We start from the raw sequence: 22,035 nt of genomic DNA on the forward strand, positions 1-22,035 counted from the left end.
CTCCCATTAGCTTCACTTGTAAAATCATCATCCAATTCAGAGAACACAAACTTAGTTCTTAAACTAGAAGCCTCTGATTGATCACTTTCCCAGTCCCATAAAGCATTCTCATCTACTACTATATCTCTACTTATCACTATAACATTAGTCACAGGATCCACAACCTGTAAGCACTAGTCTAATGAAAGCCTACTAACAACAGCTTCTCACCCTTATCATCAAGTTTCTTCCTCCTTTGATCTGGAACATGTCTATAGCATACTGATCCAAACACTCTCAGATGCTTCACATCAGGCTTGACACCAGTCCAAGCTTCCTCAGGAGTTAATGACTTCAATCTCTTGGTAGGGTATCTGTTGAGTATGTATGTAGCAGTAGACACATCTTCTCCCCATAATTGAGTAAGGAGCTTCTTGCATTTGATCATGCTTCTCACCATGTTGTTGATTGCCCTATTTCTCCTCTCAGCCACACCATTGTGCTGAGGAGTTTAGGGAACTATCACCTCATGATAGATACCAACTTCTTCAAAAAATCTTTCATGATTCCAGTCCTCAAAGTTTTTATGCTTTGACCACTTTGCTTTTCAACTAGGGCTTTGAATTTTCTGAAAACTTCATACACTTCTGATTTCTTGGCAAGCAAGTAAGTCCACATCTTCCTAGTATGATCATCAATAAAGGACACAAAATACTTGTTTCCTCCTGAAGATGTAACCTCAAGGGACCACACACAACTGAGTAAATGACATCAAGCCTACCCTTAGAGACAACTTTCTTGCTCTCAGCAAAAGAGTTTCTAGGTTGCTTGCTCAGCACACATTCTTCACACAACTGACCAAAGACCTTGACCAGTGGAAGACCTCTAACCATACCCTCATGATGCAACTGATAGAGCCCCTTAAAGTGCAAATGTCCATATCTCAAATGCCATAACCATTCAGAACTCACACTTTTAGCTGACAAACACTGAGAACTAATAGTGTTTAAGTCCACACGAAATGTCTTGTTAGCTGACAATCTTGACTGAAGTATCAACCTTCTCTTTGGATCTAGAACTAACAGCTTCTTCCCTCTAGTCTTCAGAGAATAACCTTTCTCAATCAATTGTCCCAAGCTAATCAAATTGTGTCCACACTTGGCACATACTATACATCAGGAATCACTACTTGCATTCCATTTCTCTTTTTTCACAAGAATCTTTCCAACACCAGCAGATACTATAGTGCTATTATCAGCAAATCTAACACTATGAGTTCTCTTCTCATCAAGATCAACAAACCAATATTTATGGCCTATCATATGAGAGGAACATCCTGAATCTAGATACCAAGTGTGTTCATCAACACTGTGGGAACTACTAGGTGAATTCACTACTGAGTTACTCACCTCACCACTAAGAATTCTAGGATTACTAGGAGATTCAACATTACTATCTGAAACACAATCATCAGGCACAGAAAATAATACATGTTCAGGTTCAGAATCATCATCCTGAGCAAAATATGCTTGGTCCTCAGCACCTTGCTTGTTCCCTTTCTTCTTGTTCTTGCACTCATAGGAGTAATGGCCATATTTCTTGCAGAAGAAGCACTGCACATTTTGCTTCTTGAACTTCCCTTTCTTCACTTTCTCCTTATCCTGTCCCTTCTCCTCAGAATCCCACTTCTTCTTTGAGACACCCTCCTCTTCATGATTTGAAGATTTCGCTGACTCTTTACCCTTCCAAGCCTTTGATTTGGAAGATTTCCCTTTGTCATTCCAGCTCCTCTTACTGGAATTACCACGAGCATACATGGCTTGCTCACCATCTCTCTTAGAATCTCTCAGATTCAACCTCATCTCATGCGCTTCAAGCGACCCTTGCAGCTCATCTATCATGATACTCTCAAGATCCTTTGACTCCTCTATGGTTGTGACAATGTGATCAAATTTTGAAAGTGATCGAAGTACCTTTTCCACCAAGATTTGATCAGTCATCACCTCACCATTCGTCCTCATCTGATATGCTAGAGTTTGAAGACGAGTGAAAAACTTGGAAATCGACTCTGATTTCTCCATGCGAAGATCTTCATACTGTCTTCGCAGAGTCTGCAACTTCACCTTCTTGAGCTTAGCCACGCCGTCATAGCTCTTGTTCAGTATATCCAACGCTTCCTTTGACGTCTTCGCTGTTGCAATCTTCATGAAATTCGCTGGGTTTACACACTGATGAATGATGAACAATGCTCGAAGATCCTTCTTCTTCACTTCACGATGAGCTGTGGTTTGCTCAGTCGTAGGGTTCTCTGGCAGCGCTTCATACCCAGAAGTGACGAGTTCAAGCACATCTTGAAATCCAAAAATCACCTCCATCTGGGTATGCCACCAATCCCAATCGCTCTTGCCATCAAGAACTGGCAAAGATGCGGGGAAATTTCCATTTGCTCCCGCCATGATCTTAAACGAAGCGTCCACCTTCACCAAATCTCCAACACCCCAAATCACCTCCGTCGTGAATGCCAGAACGCCGCCGCAGCTCACCGCCAGTGCACGGTGGTCATTGTCGCCGGAAAGAACGAGCTCTGATATCACTGTTGGAGAATCAACCTATGATTCTAGCACACATTCAATGTGTCTTGATCAAACTCTGAGTTAATGCTAGGGTTAGCATTAATCACTCACAATCAAGAAGAGAGAGGAAAGATACTAAACAGAATTAACAGAAAAACTGAATGAGAGAGAATGATTAGTTCGTTGTATTCAACACTCAAATTGAGTGCTTATTTAATGCTGATTACATGACGGTTACAAATCATATTACTTTCAAACTGAGGGACCTAACTGTAAACATAAAACTCTCAATTATATCACATAGCTATCCCTGAATTAACTTCTATTTCTAATAGAAATAAGATCTTTTTACACGAACTCTTTGCAGTTATGTGTCATATATGGTAGACGTAAGGTTTTAGAGTGTTAGTAGCTAGAATGTCCAACCCTTTTCAAGTGTACAAAGTTCTATTTATATATTATTCACTTAATAACTAGTAGTCTTATTGTACGTTTGAGAATAAAAAGTTAAAGGAAATTGCCTAATTTAAACTGTTAACTCGGCATAACTATATATGAAATTCTGATCTTATGTCTAACTCCTCAGTTCTGCCTCGGTTGGTCTCCCTTGTGTGTCTAAGGTAGTGTTTGGTGACAGATCGAACGGAACAGGACATAACAGAACGGAACAGGATAGAACAGGATGGAACAGGACAATAATGTTTTGTGTTGTGTTTGGTAACTCCAAATCAATAGAACAAAACCATGATTTTAATTACATATATAACCCTGCATGTTTAATATTTGTTTGAGGAAAACAAATTGAACTCAATTGAACATTTTGCATATATAGAAACCGTTTGTTATTGCTTACTTCATGAATAATCACTTATTTCTTTAAAATAATCACTTATATATTGTTGAAGTTGTTTTAGTATGTTATTGAAATCACTTTTTTATTTCATGATAAGCTAAAATAACTGTTTCAAATAATCTGTTTTCAGCTTCACCTGAAACAAACACAAAAAGTGAGATTTTGAATAAAAAAGTGATTTTTTTTTATTAAAACGTGATTTTTCCAAAATAAGTTGAATCAAACGCACTGTAATTGACTCGTTTATCATGGCTTACTAAAACAGATTTTACTTTTGAAGAAATAATTGATTATATTTTAATTAAGTTGATTCGTGTTTGACTACTCTATTTAAAATCACTTTTTTTTATCTCCTCTCATCTATCATCGTAGATTTTCATGATAAGGTAAAGTAACTGTTTCAAATAATCTGTTTTCAGCTTCACCGGAAACAAACACAAAAAGTGAGATTTTGATTAAAAAAGTGATTTTTTTTTATTTTAAAAATGATTTTTTGATTAAAAACTAATTTTTTTTAAAATAAGTTGAATCAAACGCACTCTAATTAGCTCGTTTATCATTGCTTACAACAAGTGATTTTACGTTTAAAAAAATAATTGATTTTATTTTAAGTATTTTTTTGAAAAAGTAGATTTTCATTTAACTTTGTCTACAAATATAATAAGTGCTTTCAATTTTAGAAGTGATTTTAAACTGTTTAGATACATAAAATTTCAAATATAAATTAAGGGTATTTTTGAACTTGCAAAAGTTTTAAGAGAGTGTTCCGTTCCGTTCCCTTCTGTTCCACCCATTTCCAGGGAACCAAAGTGTCCAGTTCCTAGAGTCTTTTGTCCGGTTCCGTTCCATCTTAAAAACATGACAAACACAGAACGGAACTCATGTGTCCGGTTCCGTTCTCTTCCCACCTGTCTACCAAACGCTACCTAAATTTTTAACTGATAGGAACGGGACCAAGTGCTCCTAGAACATAACATGTCTTAAATGCATCCCAAATCTTTAACCGCTAGGAATAGGAACAAGTTCTCCTAGAACATAACATGTCTTAGATGCATCTCATCTCAACACGGATGATTTTTTGAACACTTTGTAGTGCTCCACATCTTAATAATATATAAAGCCCATCCACCAAAGTGGGCCACATTGCTACATAATTTCAACATGTTTACATTCTATTGGTTGTTGTCATTGAATTTCCAAATGTCTAATTTTGATTGGTCTATATTGTTCACTCAATAAATTAGGAAATGAAAATATTAAGAGAAATGATTAATCATCCAAATCAATCCTCCAAAACGATGTTCCGAAATCTTTGTTTGACATGTGGCCGCTATTGATTTTTTAAGTTGTTAATTAATTGTGACGGCTTTTAGTTTTTAAAGTTTTTCAAATCTACCATTTTTAAGTTTTACAACCCAGTACCTTTATTTTCACGGTAATTTACATTTCTTTTTTAAGTTTTATGATTAAAATAAATTATTAACATAAATAGAATAAAAAACATTAATTTTTGTGAAATTATTTCTAACGTTATACTAGCATTACTTATTTATAGACATTATTTGAAATTATTTAATTGATTTTTCCACATGAATAACTATACTTTTATTTTAATTAAAATTAAAATGTAAGGTAATCATTGGTAGTATAATTGAGTGTTAGTGTTCAAACAAAATCTAGCACAACTGATAGATAGCTGAACTACTTAAGTATTTAGTTCAGAATTTGATCCTTAAACGATGCGTATGAAAAATAATTTAGTGAATGAGCTCCACTCATTTAACGTAATCACAGAACCTTAGAGATGCCTTAAGAAATAAATTGAGTGTTAGTGTGAAATATTCTTACACTATAAAAATTAAACTATTTAATCAATTATTCATTTAAAAAAATTAGTATTCAAATATTTTTAGTATTTTTACGTTATAATTACTTAAATTACTAAAAAGAAATAGCACTGAGAAATAAAGAAAGTGACATTTGATTTTTTTTTAACTTAAACATTCAAGGCGTATATTTGGTAAAAGAAAAAAAGTCAAAAGCAAATTAGTTGATATTAGTTTGTATCTTGAACCAAGAATTCTACAAGGCTCATTAATGCTTTTTCGGAGATAATTCGGCTCATTGTTTCGGAGGATATAACAATCCTCAAATATTAAATTATGGAGATGACGCCTAATAATGTGTTGGGCTTTAGCATTAGCATATAATATACTAAACAATATACTTTCGTATTATAGTTAATATACATTTTGAAAACATAGTTAGTTTTTTTCAAATATATTGGGGGAAATACCATATTAATTTTCTTTTAAGATTCAAATTTAAGTCAAATAAGTTATTGTTTCAAATCAGCATCAATATACTTTTCCCCTGTAGCAAAAAAAAAATCAGCATCAATATTTTTGAATTTTGAATTTTTCAACAATATTCAAAACAAATAAGAATTTCCTATTTTAGATATCCAAAATTAATTAATAGACTTAATTAAAATTTTCAAATTCAAAATCAGAATTCGATATTTACTTTGAATTTTAATATTTTCAAATCAAATCTTAATCTTAATAATATATAAAGCACATCCACCAAAGTGGGTCATATAGTCACTTAAATGACACATGTTTTTATTCTATTGGTTGTCACTCATGAATTTCCAAATGTCTTATTATGATTGGTCCAAATTGATGAATTCTCATTGGTCTAAAATGATGACTCAATAAATCAATAAAGTCAACATTTAATTCATTCAATTAATACATTTTGAAATTTAAAATGTGAATAATTATTAAATAGGAATTCGACAATCTTTAATGGCACTTGTGAAACAAAACGAAATCACATCTTTAACTTTATACCAAGTTTTTTTAAATGAAAAAATCATAAATTTTTTAATAGTGGATTTTTAGAAACAAAGTGAAATCAGAGATATATTCTTTTAAAAAAAATATAATTTAATAATTGAAAAAATTGAAAAAATATAAAAATCCCGTTTCCAAAATTTTAAAATTTAAAATTGAGGTTTTTAGAAAAAAAAAACGTAATCATTATGCAAATATTGCAAGATATATGTGATTTTCTTCTATTTTTTTGTTGTAATTAACCGTTACAAATTAAAAAAAGTCAAAAGAAAACATCATTAAGCAGTACTTTTATGGATAGTATTTATTTTTATCACGTAAATGGTACCATAAGATATATGTTTTTAATCTTAATTTTAATCTTAATAATATATAAAGCCCATCCACCAAAGTGGGCTATAATGCTTTCTAATTTCCACATGTCACGTTTTTATTAATTTAGACTGCGAACGAGATGTTGTTGTAAATGACACTACAGGCACATTCATAAGGTTGCACGAGAATCATGTTTCTTACATCCCCTGCAGTATCCTTTGTTATTTTCATATGGAGAAGATGACTATCAAGAAGACATCCCATACAGGGAACCTGTCGTGGAGGATCAATGTAACAAAAGGGACTCAGTTACTCTTAAAGACTTTGTTGCTTTTCGTATTCAGGATAGACGCATTGAATACGGCAATGTAATTCGTGTTGGACGACTATTTCAACAATTTATCGTTGATGCATATACCATGATAGAATCTCAATGGTTAAATTGGGTGAGATTTAATCAAAATAAGATCAGAGCTGAGGTTTATTCTGGATTACATGACGCAGTAGCTAGGGGCGACACCGAAGCTACAACAACTGGAAAGCGCATCATATTGCCAGCTTCATACATGGGAAGCACACGATACATGTTCAATAATTGTCAAGACGCTATGGCAATTTGCAAGATATTTGGATATCCAGATTTGTTCATAACTATGACATGCAACGCCAATTGGCCAGAAATCAAGTCGTTTGTTGAGTCGAGGCGATCCCGCCCAGATGAGCGTCCAGATATTTTAGTTCGCATTTTTAAGATGAAGGTGAACCAACTGATGAAAGATTTCAAAAATGGTCATTTATTTGGAAAAGTGGATGCAAGTGCGTAATACATTCTCCATGCATTACTATGCCTCACTTGTGTTGTGAAATTTATTGCTAAGTTATCATGTTTCACGTCTCTAATCAATTAAATTTTTTGAATTATTCTACTTTTTTGTTTTCTTTTTAGAAGAATAATATGTTTGTAATTTAGAATAAGCTAAAGATGATGTCAAGCTGTTACATAAACTTTTTTAATCATTAATATGTTTGTTTTTAGGTATGTATACAATTGAATTTCAGAAAAGATGACTTCCTCACGCGCATACTGATTTGGTTGGAAGGAGAAAATAAGCTGAAGACTGGGGACGACATTGACAAAGTCATCTCTGCCGAGCTTCCTGATCCAATGTTATATCCCAAATTGCACGCTGTAGTTTCTAACTTCATGATACATGGACTGTGTGGTAGTGCAAACAAAAAATCACCATGCATGGAGAAGGGTAGGTGCACTAAATTCTTTCCAAAAAAAATTTCAAAACACCACAACGATTGACGAAGAAGGCTATCCGCAGTATAGAAGAATGCAAACAGGGATTGTAATCAAGAAAAAAGACATTGAAATTGATAACAGGTATGTAATTTTTTACAAATGTAATATGCATTCCAAGTAAACTAAATTGATACCAATTTGAAAAAACATAACTTCGTGAAAAAATGAAGGATACCTCAGATATGTTATTTATTACAATTGTAATCTATATTCGCCATAACCTACATTGCAGGTATGTTGTGCCTTACAATCCCACGCTCCTTATGAGGTATCAAGCTCACATAAATGTCGAGTATTGTAACAAGTCCAATGCTATAAAATATTTGTTCAAATATATCAACAAAGGCGCATACCGAGCAATGCTTGAAATTTCACATAAGGACAACGATGATCAAGCGAAAGAGCCAGTGGATGAGGTAAAGCAATATTATGATTGTCGTTATCTTTCTCCGTGTGAGGCAGCTTGGAGAACATTTGGCTTTACCATACACAAACGATGGCCGTCTGTGCAAAAACTAAATTTTCATCTTCCAAATGAATATTTGGTATACTATAATGATGACGAAGACGTTGGAGATGTTCTAGAAAAGAGTGGTACAAAATCCACAATGTTTATGGCTTGGTTTGCAGCTAATGAAAAATACTGAGAAGGGCAGGATTTAACATATGCTGAATTTCCCAGTAGATTTGTTTATCATAAAAAAGATAGAATCTGGAAACCAAGAAAGAGGGGTTTTAAAATTGGCAGACTACAGTATATCCCTCCAGGCATCGGTGAGTTATATTACATGAGAATCCTACTAACTATGCAAAATGGTTGTACATCATATAGAAGTATTAGAACAGTGAAGGGAATACCATATGATACTTTTAAGGAAGCATGCGATCAATTGGGATTGCTAACAGATGACAAAGAATATATTGATGCAATTAAAGAAGTCTCTGATTTAGCTTCCGGAGAACAAATGAGAAAACTCTTTGTAAGAATGTTGATGATGAATTCAATCTCAAAACCTATTGATGTTTGGGAAGCATGCTGGCTACTCTTATCAGAAGACATTCTACACCATAGAAGAAAATAATTGCATAATCCCAGTACGGAATTTTACAAGTGATATTATTAAGATTTGAAATGCTATTATAATAATTTAATTATTGCTTGGATTTAATTTAATTAAAATTCAATACTTTAAAAAATCACATTGTGCAATATAATTAATGAATTATCTGTGAACAACATAAGTTATATTTGATACAGTTAAAAATAATTTGTTAATCACTATTCTCGACTGTAGGCCTACGAATTGCAGATGCTGATTTGAAAAATTTATGTATCATTGAAATTGAGAAGTTGCTCCAAAGAAATGGTAGGTCATTAAATGATTACCCATGTTTGCCAACTCCAGAATATGATGAAGTCCTGCAATTTGACAATAGATTTATTGTTGATGAACTAAACTATGACAAAGATGCATTAAAGGTACAATATGAAGAGTTGCTTAGTATGCTTACACCTGAGCAAAAGTCTGTATATGAGAGGGTTGTCACATCTGTGTTGTCAAATTCAGGAGGCTTCTACTTTTTACATGGATATGGTGGAACTGGAAAGACTTTTGTGTGGAACGCTTTATCGGCGTCACTTAGATCCAAAGGACTAATTGTTCTTACCGTTGCTTCCATGGAATAGCATCATTACTCTTGCCTGGAGGCAGAATAACACATACTAAATTCTGCATTCCATTAGATGCTACAGAGACCTCGACATGTAATATAAAGCAGGGAAGTCTACGAGCAAAGCTTCTACTTGAAACAAGTCTTATTATATGAGATGAAGCTCCAATGTTGAAAAAGTATTGTTTCGAAGCTTTAGACGTTACACTCCGAGATTTAATGAGGTCGAAAAATGAAGATAACGCTCATAAGCCTTTTGGAGGAAAATTAGTAATACTTGGAGGTGATTTTAGACAAATACTACCTGTAATAACTAGAGGAAGCAGACAGGAAATCGTCGAATCTACTGTAAACTCTTCCTCATTGTGGAAACACTGCAAAGTTATGAAATTGACTAAGAACATGCGCCTAACCGCAACTGAGACGGCTGATGAAGCAAAAGAAATCAAAGACTTTGTAGATTGGATTCTTAAAATTGGAAATGGCGATCATCCAGATTCCGGAGCAGGAGAGTACGATGTCCAAATCCCGCCAGATCTGCTTATCTCAATTAGTCCTGACCCATTAGTGGAATTGATTAGATATACATATCCTGACCTTGCGCACAAAATGAAAGACCCTCAATTCTTTCAAGATAAGGCAATATTGGCACCTACACTAGAGGCTGTTGAAATGATAAACACTTACATGCTTGAGATGATAGCTGCACCAGAGCATGAATATTTGAGCTGCGACTCTGCCTTGCGATCTGATGAGGATTCTGAAATCCAAGGTGAGTGGTTCACCACCAAATTTTTGAACGACACTAAAAGTTCAGGAATGCCTAACCACAAACTTTTGTTGAAAGTTGGTACTCCAATAATGCTTTTGAGAAATATAGACCAAGCAGCAGGTTTATGCAATGGAACTAGGTTAATTGTGGACGAACTTGGTGAACGTTGTATTGGTGCAACTGTTATCACGGGAACAAATGTCAATGACAAAGTGCACATTTTAAGAATGGACTTAGTTCCTTTTGATTCCAAATTTCCAATTAAATTTAGAAGAAGACAGTTTCCAATTCAATATGCTTTGCTATGACCATAAACAAGAGTCAAGGACAAACACTATCTCAGGTTGGACTCTTCCTTCCAAGGCCCGTCTTCACTCATGGTCAGTTATATGTAGCTCTTTCTAGAGTACGCTCAAGAAAATGTCTTAAACTTTGTATACTCGATGAGGCGGGCAAACAACAGACCAGTACTGTAAATGTAGTGTTTAAGGAAGTTTTTGAAAATGTTTGATGTACACAACACAATTACAATTAAAATTATTTATTTCATTTTTTTCCTCATCTATCTTTACAGGGTTGCCTTATACAAGAATAGCTTATTTATTTATTAAAATATTATAACATAAAATTTCCGTGCAACGCACGGGTTACAGAACTAGTTAAAATAGATAATTTAGTTTTTTCTTTTATGATTATCCTCATATTCCAGCTAAGACATTTTAAGTCTCGAATCAAATATTACAAAAAGTGTGAATTCAAACTAATTCAATTTCTCGACCCGGCTTTTCAACTTCTACTCTTTGGTGCTACTTAAAGTTTTCGAAATAACTCTTTAATTTCTAAAGAGTTTTTCCTAATTAGAAATTTTGATATTAAAACCAAGGGAATTTGCCCCCATTGTGGTTCAGACTTCAGATCCATTAGCTTTGCCCTGTGAAGAAAGTCCTTAAACCTCTTGATTCGGAATTAATTAGGCTGGGACCTCAATCTTTCTTTCTCATATGCATGTGGGAAGGGAATCTCATCAAAATCTCCACCACAACACCACAATTCTATGAAGACTTGCTATTTTTGGCCACAACTCCCTCCTTTTTTTAGTTCACCGTCTAAAATATCCCCAATGTCAGATCCAGATATGATTTAATATAGTACATTGACATGCACAATTCATTTAATGCTTGCTTCAAGTTGTGGTCTATAATTAATTAATTGGGGTCATATGTATGTGGCTGAGGGTTATACATGAAAAACATTTATATGTTGTGATTTCTGTCTATATATAATAAGCTATCAGAGTAAACGAAGAGTAGTAAATTATTTTTAAACATAGTTTCTGTTCATAGATATTACAATTAACACGAAAACGAACAAGTACTACTAAACTAAAAAAAAAAACAAAGAAGTCAAAACTTCCAATTTCACACACTGCAACTTTGTTCCTTGGTAATTGATACACTAGTACGGATCACTGTCACTGCTCATTTGGGACTTCAAGAGCAATTGCCTGAGGCTATTCACGAGATCATTCATTGTCATTCCATACGCGTCACCCATCTGCAAAATGTAAACAGTGATAATTAATTGAAGATTTCAGTATGCCATTAATATATCGACAATCATAGGGTACACAACATTAATTATATGTGCACAGCACACACTTAACAGTGAAACAAGACTGACATTACAACCAAGATCCGTTTGTTATACTATATTTTTATAATAAAAATAATTTTTTAATTTTTTAGTTGTTTGAGTAAGATTTTTAATAATCTTGTTTTAAACAATAATGAGATCCTATTTATCAGGCAACTAGTAGGTCATTTTTTATTAAACAAATTAGTAGGTCACACCGTCTAGAAAACGGAACCTTAAAATATGGCTTACGACATGAACATGCCGATCTTCAGCCTTGAAATTAGAATAAAAAAATTGTGCTGATGCATATATGTAATATGTGTGTTTACCTGAGCAATAACAGTAACGGAAAGAGCGGAATTCCCAAACGGCAAGACGCTGCTACCATTGACAGAGAGGTGAAGATTTTCAAGGTGGTCCAGTATTTTGAGCTCTGTGCCATTTTCTTTCTCGCAGTGGATCTCAATGAGCACCTCTTTCCCCAATGCTCTTGCAGCAATCTCAGGGAGGATTGTACTACAGTCATCATGATCAGAACTTGTAGTAATTATATCACCCGAGTTTGTGGTGTCTTCATTTCCACGTAGATCGGGTTTCTTGATCACAATCACTTTTTCAACACCATTTTTCTTCTCTTGTTTCTCTAGTTCTTGTACACGTTCTTTGAGTTGTTTCACGTAATCGATCGCTGCTCTGAGTACAGACGCCTTATCTGTCTATTAAATTAAATGGAGATAACTATAAGGGGATTCACAATCACAACAAACTGCATTATTTATTGCCACCATACAGTAGTGAGATAGAGATTAGAGAATACTGTTTTTGTCAATTTGTGATTATGATTACCACATGTTTTGTGCAGTGCGCGGTATCTTAGAAAGTCATGTAATAAGACACAGATAAACCGACACGGTGTAATCCCTGCATTGATTTCTACACCATATATATGATTGATTCTGATTTATGATCAAGATTTGTGAATTAATGAATAATAATGTACCCCTCACCACCCCCTATCTTCCCTACAAAGATTGTACTGTATTCATCAAGACTAGTGCATGCATATACCCCTTTAGTGAAATCACGTTTTATATTGAATGTTTTTGGTGTTAGAGTTAACGTAAACATTTCACGTTTTATAAAACACTTATAAAAAAATAAATTTTTTGACATTAAATTTAACATGAATATGAGAAACAAGATTTTGATACGTTACTTTAAAATAGATTTATATTGAATTAACAAAAATCCAAACGCATACATATTTAATTAATTATTAATGAAAAAAAGGATTATGCACCGACGGTGTAAAGTTCTTTTACACCGTCAACCAATCAGATTTTAAGGATGTGTCACGTCAATTAATGAAATTGAATAAAAAGAGAGATTTTCTCACATCCTTAAAATCCGATTGGTTGACGGTGTAAAAAAACTTTACACCGTCGGTGCATAGAAATTGAACTCATTATTAATTGTTTTGGACACTTATTGCCAATTTATTAATAGAAAATATAATTAGGTATTCCAAAATTGAAAATTGTTATAAAAATAAAGTAATAAACACTGTATTTCACTTCCTAAATAAGACTATCATAAAAAACAAATTATTTGATTCACATCTTCATATTTTTTTATTCAAGAAAAAAACAAACATCTACATCCTAGTTAGTAAGGCTAGTTCTTCTAACAATTTTTTCACATATAAAATTAGAATTCAAGATATTACTTAAAAAAAATAAACATGTATCACTTAAATATTAATCACATATGTATTAATGACATCATGCATTTAAGACTAGAATTTAAACATGTATTACTATTAACATGAGACTATGGTATGGTATTCAAAACTAGAATCTAAAATTTCTTGTCGAAGGCATCGATCTCACTGTTGAACTTAAATTTATTGTCAAAAGACATCCGTTCCTACATGGACTTCAACTAGTACTTTTCAATTATTATTTTGGTATATGATTGCGGATAGTTACTAATTTTTTTAAAACTTAAAATTATATTAAATGAGTAGACCTCCCCATTTTAAATTTTTTTATACAAGTATTTTCTATAGAAAATCATTTTGTTCAAATTAGAAATTAAACATGTAATACATCCCCAGTAGTTATGCTTTCCTAACAACTTTTGACCAGAAAATTATTTTAGGAAAATGAAACATCTACTCTTCAATATCGGTGACATGTATTATTAATATGAGACAATGGTATTCAAGAGAGCAATTTAAATTTTGTTGTCAAAAGCCATCGACCCCACAAATTGATGAGCACTTAAAAGTTTGTTGTAAATTACTAATATAGATACGTAACAAGGGTAGGTACAAATAAACAATTCATGGTGGGTTACGCATACAAAATGATTGAACGATCCACATAAATACTTTTTACTTTAATGATTGTCAAAATTAATATGTAAATATTACTTTCCCTAGATCATCATGCCTTTCTCTTATTCCTTTCTGTATCTTTTTATTTGTTTTAAAGGTTGGTATACCTCTTATACTACTATCTTTTAATGCAATACTTTAGCTTATTATAAAAAATCCATCATGCCTAAATTATAAAATTACTGATTAATAGTTTATTAGAATTTAGAAATCTAACTCCACCTTAAAAACTAGCATGCGAGATGATGAGGATTGACTTCCCAGTGCTATTTTAGTCATATGTGTGATCAATGTAATACTTCTAAACATAATCTAATCCAACTCTGGAAAAAACAAAATTAGCTATAGTAATTAATTACCTTGCTGAGGCCTGGAATGGTTGCTGAAAGTGCGATGAATCTCTCAGTCAATTCCTGCCTCCTTTTCCTCTCTGCCAATATGTGATCGATAGTCTGAGAAGTGGTTCTGGCCCTCTTCGTGCCTTGATTGTTGGCCCTTGTTTTCTCAGATTCAGTGTTCTGAACTTGCTGTAATTTATTGGGCAGAGCAGAAGAAGAATCAGAACAACGCTTAGTACCTCGAGTACTTCCCTTATTGCTACCCAATAATTTCCCCTCAGGGTTCGCTGGAATAATGGTTGAGTTATCAAACGACAAAATGTAAGCCTTCGGAGAAGACGAGCCACGTGGCTTTTTAGGACCCTGTTGAGATGACACTATGGAGTTTGAACTGTGGCTTTTCACCATGTTCCCAATAATCTCTTCAGATGCGACGGTGGAAGAAGCGTGGAGCGAGTTATTGCTCTCACTTTCAGAAGAAAAAGCCGGTGCCTGAAGTAGGATCTGTCTCAGAAACTCCTCATCCTCCTCCATGTTTGACTTGTTTGCAAAATAATCATCATCGCAATCCATTTCCTACAAGAATTAAACGAAAAAATTAATAGATTGTATAAATGTTATAAAATTATGCAGAGGATTGTGAGAGAGTGTGATGATGATTATACCGGATGAAGGTGCCAATTTTCCCATGACTCCTCCATCAGAATCAATGTAGCTAGCAGCTAAGTCAAATTGTTAGCTAGGCAATGTGTGAATGCGTGCAGTGTATGATTATTTTTTCAGGATTTCCAAAGAAGGGGTATAAATTTATAGTTAATAGCCCCTATGGGGAATGGTTGCCACAAGTGTAGGATGGCGATGGAGACAAGATATTGCTCGTTTTTCATGCAACTTTAATTTGAGCCGTTTGATCTAACTTTGATCAACAGTGCAGGAGTGGGACCATTAGCACTTAGGAATGGACGGTGTAAGGCCTCACAGAGCCTCAGTCCCACGACAGCAAGGGGGAGTAAAGAAAGCTGATTGACATGTGACTTCCCACTACTAATTGACTTTTTGGACTGTCTCTCGTACCATCTAAGTTTTTACTAGGGATGACAATGGGTCGGGTAGGGTGCGGGTTTTGCCAAATCCAAACCCAAACCCGAAATCAAAAACCCACACCCGTACCCGAATCCGAAATGGGTGGTGAACTTAAATCCACACCCGAATCCATTGGGTTTCGGGTTCACCCGACCCGTACCCACACCCGCACACAACCTCAAACAAACAGCTGAACCCGGAAACCCGACCCGAAAAAGACTGTGAAGAGAGCTATATTATGTAATGTAACATTGTAATTGCCATGTTACTGTTAAATTAATATGCAAGATGCTGCATATATTGTACTGCACAAGCAGAATACTTAGGTTGTTCATATTACATCTACAAATATTCTTTCCTGATAACCACTTCATAAAAAGAGCCCAGGACTCCAAAAACCAGCAAAACGAGAATGAAACAGTACCAAAAGAAAACAGAAAAAACGCAAGATAGCAAGGAACAAGGAAAACAGAATAAACAAAACAAGAGAACATAAAAAAAACACAGCAAAAGCAACAACACCACCGCTCGAACTGTTACCTGTCCCTCCTTGCCCTTTACTTCTTTATCAGAATGAATTTTGACAGGAAATCAGGATCTGGGTCTGATCCACAAAAGCTCAGATGAAATCTTCCCTGAAAAGAAGTGTTGAGGAACAATGAAACACAATTACAGTGAGAAAGAGAGAAAGAGAGAATACAATGAGAAAGAGAGAAAGAGAGAATACAGTGAGAAAATTGCAACTACTCCACCTTGGACGGTGGCTCCGTGGACAGAAGAAGGAGAACGGCGTGGAGGTGGAGGAGCATGACTTGAAGAGGAGAACGGCGTGGAGGAGCAGTATTGGAAGAGGAGAACTGGAGAACGACGTGGACGGAAGAAGGATTCGGCGTGAAGGAGCAGGACTTGAAGAGGAGAACGGCGTGGACTGGATTCTGGAACCTCAAACCTACTCAAAGTGTCAAACCCTAATTCTATTCTAATAACATATATATACCTAAGGATATATCTGGAATTTCACTTATACAGAGCCGGGTTCGGGTAGGGTTCGGGTGCGGGTTTGGTCAAACCCAAACCCGAACCCGAAAGTGATCGGGTAAAACCCGAACCCGAACCCAAACCCATTTAACTCGGGTTTTCACCCAAGAAATCGGGTCGGGTCGGGTCGGGTGCCCATGGGTTCGAGCTTCTCTGCCATCCCTAGTTTTTACCACGTTACCCTAAATACCGGCATATTCGGGGGGTTTAAGTGATCGATCGAGTTTTCTGCTTTAACTGATTGGAAACATTGTGTTATTATCATTCTATAGAGTTGATTGTTATGTAGTGTAGTGTTTGATAGTTGTTTCGGTATCCGATAAACGGTCCTCGCTTTGATGAAGTTGTTCCTGATTACATACCAAAATAGCTGAGCGACTGGCCATCATACGTTAGTAGACCGAAATCATTCGCTGAACCAATTGCGTCCCACATCCGATTATCTATATATCTACTTGAATCGATTGCGTCTCACATCTGACTACCTAGATCTACCTCAAACCGATTGTACCGCAAATCCAACTACCTACATCTACCTCAAACTGATTGCACCTAACACCTGACTATTCATGTAAATCCAAAACGAATTGCCTCCCAGTAGTCATGTGCCATGACCGAGGGCACATCGTGACATGTATCCATTAATATTTCACCACGCACGTCCCATTCTAAGACAACGACTCTTTGATCCAGAACCGAGCGAGGAGCTCAAGTTACCTACGATAGTACGCAAACGTGCCCTTACCCGTTCGATTAAACAATGTACCCGAAGATTCAACTATTCTCCTCCTTGGTTGTACCTCATACTCATCGTGACACTCAACCTCAGTGCCGTCAAAACCTAGCCCTATAAAAAGTGGGTATCACATCAAATAAGGTATAGATACATCCTCCATCACTTACTCCTTGCTTCTTCCCCATCTTCTTACTTGAGAAATGGAGTGCCAATGTAGGTCCCCCCACTAGCGTGACTTGACGACAGAGGAGTTCATACTCCCCCAAAGAAGCATCCTGTTAGTAGAAAGTCAACACTCTTATGAGTGATTTGGACAGACTAACCCGATAAATTTGTGTCGTTTGTAGGGACGGTAAAGTTACCCCTTCACTGCAACATGGCCAGAACTCGCTAGAAAATTCGCTCCCAGCCTTTCAGAGTTCAGCGATGAATAAAAAAATGTTCAAAGTTAAAAATGGTTTTTGAAACAAGTTCAACTTCCTCTTTGGTTAGTTCAACAGAATAACAAGATATGAAAGTAAACAATATAAACACACAAGACTTATTCTGGATCACCCAAACCTTGGACTACTTCCGTTCCTTTACTCCTTAAGGGGTTTACCATTACTCAAAATTATAAGTATGTGACTCTACCTCTTTAGGCTCACATGAGTAGTACTTGACTTAGCTTGTCTAAGCTAACAATGAGTATCCTTCGAATAACTTCTCCAAGATATCTTCTTATCAATAAGAAGGGTGTGGATACAAAATTCTACAAATTCTAAACTGACTTAAGCTTTCTACTTAAATAATGGGAATTTCTTTAGAGCTTAGCGCTATCAGCAGTTTTACAAAGGTTCACTACAAGAAAAAAGGTTATTATCGATGACAAAAAACCATTAACAAAAAAGAGTCATCAGTAATGTGAAATTACAAATGACGAAAAATGTGTGGCTAGCTATTGACCTCGTCGGAAATTATTTTTTGACTGTAATCTACCTACGACTTTTTTCTGTCGTTAGTTTTCGACGGCCAAGGTCGTTGATAATTGACTTTTGTCTCACGAAAAAACATCTTTTGCTGTGATTAAAAATGTTGCTTTTATGAAAGTTTGAACCATAAAAGTAACATCCTTATCCGAAGCAAAATGAGTATTTTTCAAATGCATATATATAGGTTACCAACGGTATTTTCATGATACTTATAGGTTACCGACGATTGTTCATGGTACCCATAGGTTACCAACAAAAAGAAATTATTGGTGGCCTTGGCCGTCGGTAATTGACAACCAATTTTTTTAAGCTCGCCAAATTATTGCGAGCAAAAATTCCAATTCTTGAAATTATTGGCAGCTTTGACCAATTGATATTCATTTTTTAAGCTCACCTAGTTATCAACGGGGGACAATTTCAAGTCTTTGAATTACCAACTGCCCATGCCATCGATAGCCTGACAGTAACTAATCCCGCAAAAAGAAAACTTACCGCCAAATTGTTGCTGACCTAAGTCGTCTGTAACTTTTTATTTTATTTTATTTACAAAAAATGTTACCGACGGTTTGACCATTTATAACTATGATATTTAGCAGCAATTTTTATGTTGTTGATAAAATGTTGTTTCTTATATTGGTTCCTATAAGAATATGAACTATGAACTCTGGAAAAGTCTTTGCAATAAATGAAAAATCAGAGATTTGAATGGTGAAATCAATATATATTAGAAAAGAAGAACTTCCATGAGGCCAGTTTGATGAGGTGTCACTCCCAGATTAATTCTTTGGTTTGAGAGAATTATCTATGCGAGGCATCGATAGGTAGTTTGAAGGTGCGAAAAACACTAGAAGGGGGGGGGGTTTGAATAGAGTTTTTAAATAAAAGATATACTTTTGAACTTTTTCAAAACTCAAAGATAAGAACTAGGTGCTGAAGGGTATGAAGTAAAGCACGCAAGTATTTTATCCTGGTTCACTTGAGATAAAAGCTCAAGTTAATCCAGTCCACCCGTGAAGGTGATTTCTTCCTTCTTCTGATGAAGGCAATTCACTAAAATCAATGAGTGTTACAACTGCACTTGCAACCTGCTAAGTGACTAACAATACACTGATTTTCTCACTAGTATTCTCTCAAGAAGCTGATCTACCGATCCTCTCAAGACTAGCTAAACACTGAATCAACCTTGATTCAGTCCTCTCAAGATCCGACCAACCTTGGTCTCTTAAGGAACTTTACAAAGTGTTTGTAAAAGGTTTCGGGTTTACAAGAAATGCTTCTGAAAAGCTAATGGTAAACTCAGATGTTTAAGAACAGTGAAGAAATAATTCTAAGAGATTGGTTCGAACGGATTCAAGAATATCAGCAAAGTTTCTTAGCTTCTTTCTTCTATCTTCAGCCCTTATATACTCCAAGGCATATGGTGTAGCCGTTGTTAGGGTTTTGCCCGTTGGAGTGACAATCTTGTAATATCAGACTGCTAGGCTGAACGAGGTAGGTGGCGGACAGACTGAGACTGTACGATGTGTACTATGACAGCGACCTGTCCTTTCACCAGCTGACTTAAGATCTGGAGTGCTTCAGATGGACGTTGGTGAAGCTTCTGATCAGAGTCAGACGGAAGCTTGGATCCTCTGACCTTGCAACTTCTGCTTCTGAACAAGTTCCTCAGAACTTCTGAACGTCAGAGCTAGAATAGCTTGGGTCTTCAGAGCCAACTTCTTACAGGTCTTCAGAACTTGAGTCTTCTACTTTCAGGACCGTTCCTTCTGGAACATCTGGTCTTCAGAGCTTCTGACTCCGGTTCTTTAGTACCTCTTGAGAGCTTCTATCTTCAGAACTTCTGAAGGATTTGTCACTGTTCTGAACGAACATGGTAAGCTTTAGAGCTCTCTCTTTAGTAACCCTTGGTTCTTCTTCTTCTGAATGAATCGGCTTGGCTCAGAATCAGAACCTGTTTGTCACAACTAAAAGATACAAACGTTAGGGTACCACAATTGTTCATCATCACAAACCTTAATTGTAATCATCAAAATATAGAGATGCAACCACTGATCAAACCTTGATCTTATATAGTTGCTTAGGCTTTAGCATCAAGGAGAGACTCATGAATTCATATGTGTAGGATAAGTTTACTAAAACAGACTAGTTAAACGAAAATCCAAGGCATATTTATCATTGAGTTTTACACATTTTCAACATTGCTACATCGACATCTTTTTGTCAAAATCAAACAACTCTAAAACTGAATTTTATTTGCTTTAGGCTTAAAAGCACTTTTAGTCCCCCACGAATGTGATGTGTGCAAATATGGTCCCTAAAGTTTAAAAATTGCATTTTTCATCCCACACATTTATCTCCGTTAACACTTTTGATCTTCCGTCCAATTCCATCCATTTTTTAACGGTTTCTGGATTAAAAAAAAAAATAATAATAGCCCAGCCATCTGAACCATCTTCATCTCCTTTCTCCAGAAAATACAAACAAAACCTTTACCCTTCTCAATTCTCCACACCACCATCAATAATAGAAACTAAACCTAGATTCTCCATATCCATTCTCCATACCACTATCATCAACTTACTCTTTTCACTGTCGATGACCCCTTCCTCTCTCAACACTGGTGCTAAGAATCTGGGTGTAGTCAGATCTGGATTAGGAGAGACTGTGGGACGAGATCGAGGGGTAAACGAAGGGCGCGAAGCGACTCAGCATGCAATGGTGATGGACGAGATCGGGACTGGTGACGGTGGTGGAAACCTCTCTCGCGACCGCACCTGTTCTCCCAATTTCTTGCTGCTCCGTCTCTCTTACCCTCGCTCTATTTCTACGCTGGTCAGAACCTGGGTTTGTTTCTCGGCTAGGAACGAGGTTGAGGCAGGATAAAAAACAATGAAATTTAGGTTTTCCAAATTGGGGTTTGTGGGTTGGGATTTTTGGGTGAGGTTTGTTAATTTGCTGGCTCTGAACTACCGAATCCATGTTGAAAGAGTGTGAAGAAGAAAATTGAAGTAGCGAAGATGAAGCAAAAATCTGGTTCAAATGTAAATGTCTTGTTTTGTAATATGATCTTTCTCGTGTTCTGTTTATTGTCCCTTTGTACAAATTGTTTTTTTTAATTCCCTTCAAGTTGGATTTGGCATGGTTTCGTTTGATGAGCTACATGGTTGAGTAATGGAGGTTGTAAAGGATATGACCTTCAATTGTTTTTTATCTTCATTGTAATTTCTTCAGATCTATTTATTTTGCTGGGTTTTGGTGAAGATGATGTAGAAGGGGGAAGAAATTTGGGGAAGATGATGATGAGGGGGGAAGAATATGCACATGGTGGAAGAAATTTGATAAAGAATGTGGAAGAGAGAAATTGTGGTTCTTTTGAAAAAAATTTTTTGAAGAATATGATGAAGATGATAAAAGGATGTATGAAGAAGTGAAGAATTTTCTGGAAAATCCATAAAACGTTAGTTTTTTGATGGAAAAGTGATGAGGGACCAAAAGTGTTGACGGAA

At 35.5% G+C, this 22,035-nt stretch overlaps 2 protein-coding genes and 1 pseudogene across 2 annotated transcripts; 1 reads left to right on the forward strand and 2 right to left on the reverse strand.

Annotated features, from left to right (window-relative positions):
* Positions 1 to 1,154: 1,154 nt before the first annotated feature.
* On the reverse strand, positions 1,155 to 2,435 carry LOC130744689 (uncharacterized). The gene has a single exon (XM_057596854.1). The coding sequence runs from the start codon at positions 2,433 to 2,435 to the stop codon at positions 1,155 to 1,157; it is 1,281 nt and encodes a 426-aa protein (XP_057452837.1).
* A 7,342-nt stretch (positions 2,436 to 9,777) lies between these two features.
* LOC130744690 (uncharacterized) lies at positions 9,778 to 11,043 on the forward strand (annotated as a pseudogene).
* Positions 11,044 to 11,626: 583 nt separating this feature from the next.
* Positions 11,627 to 15,524, reverse strand: LOC130745768 (transcription factor bHLH18-like). The gene is made up of 4 exons (XM_057598140.1): positions 15,367 to 15,524; positions 14,723 to 15,277; positions 12,295 to 12,681; positions 11,627 to 11,884 (listed from the first exon to the last, which is right to left on the reverse strand). Exons 1-4 carry the CDS (start codon positions 15,400 to 15,402, stop codon positions 11,786 to 11,788), a joined length of 1,077 nt encoding a protein of 358 aa, XP_057454123.1. The 5' UTR covers positions 15,403 to 15,524; the 3' UTR covers positions 11,627 to 11,785.
* Positions 15,525 to 22,035: the final 6,511 nt, after the last annotated feature.

This window comes from Lotus japonicus, chromosome 3 (assembly GCF_012489685.1).
Source record: "Lotus japonicus ecotype B-129 chromosome 3, LjGifu_v1.2".
In the NCBI taxonomy this organism is placed as follows: domain Eukaryota; kingdom Viridiplantae; phylum Streptophyta; class Magnoliopsida; order Fabales; family Fabaceae; genus Lotus; species Lotus japonicus.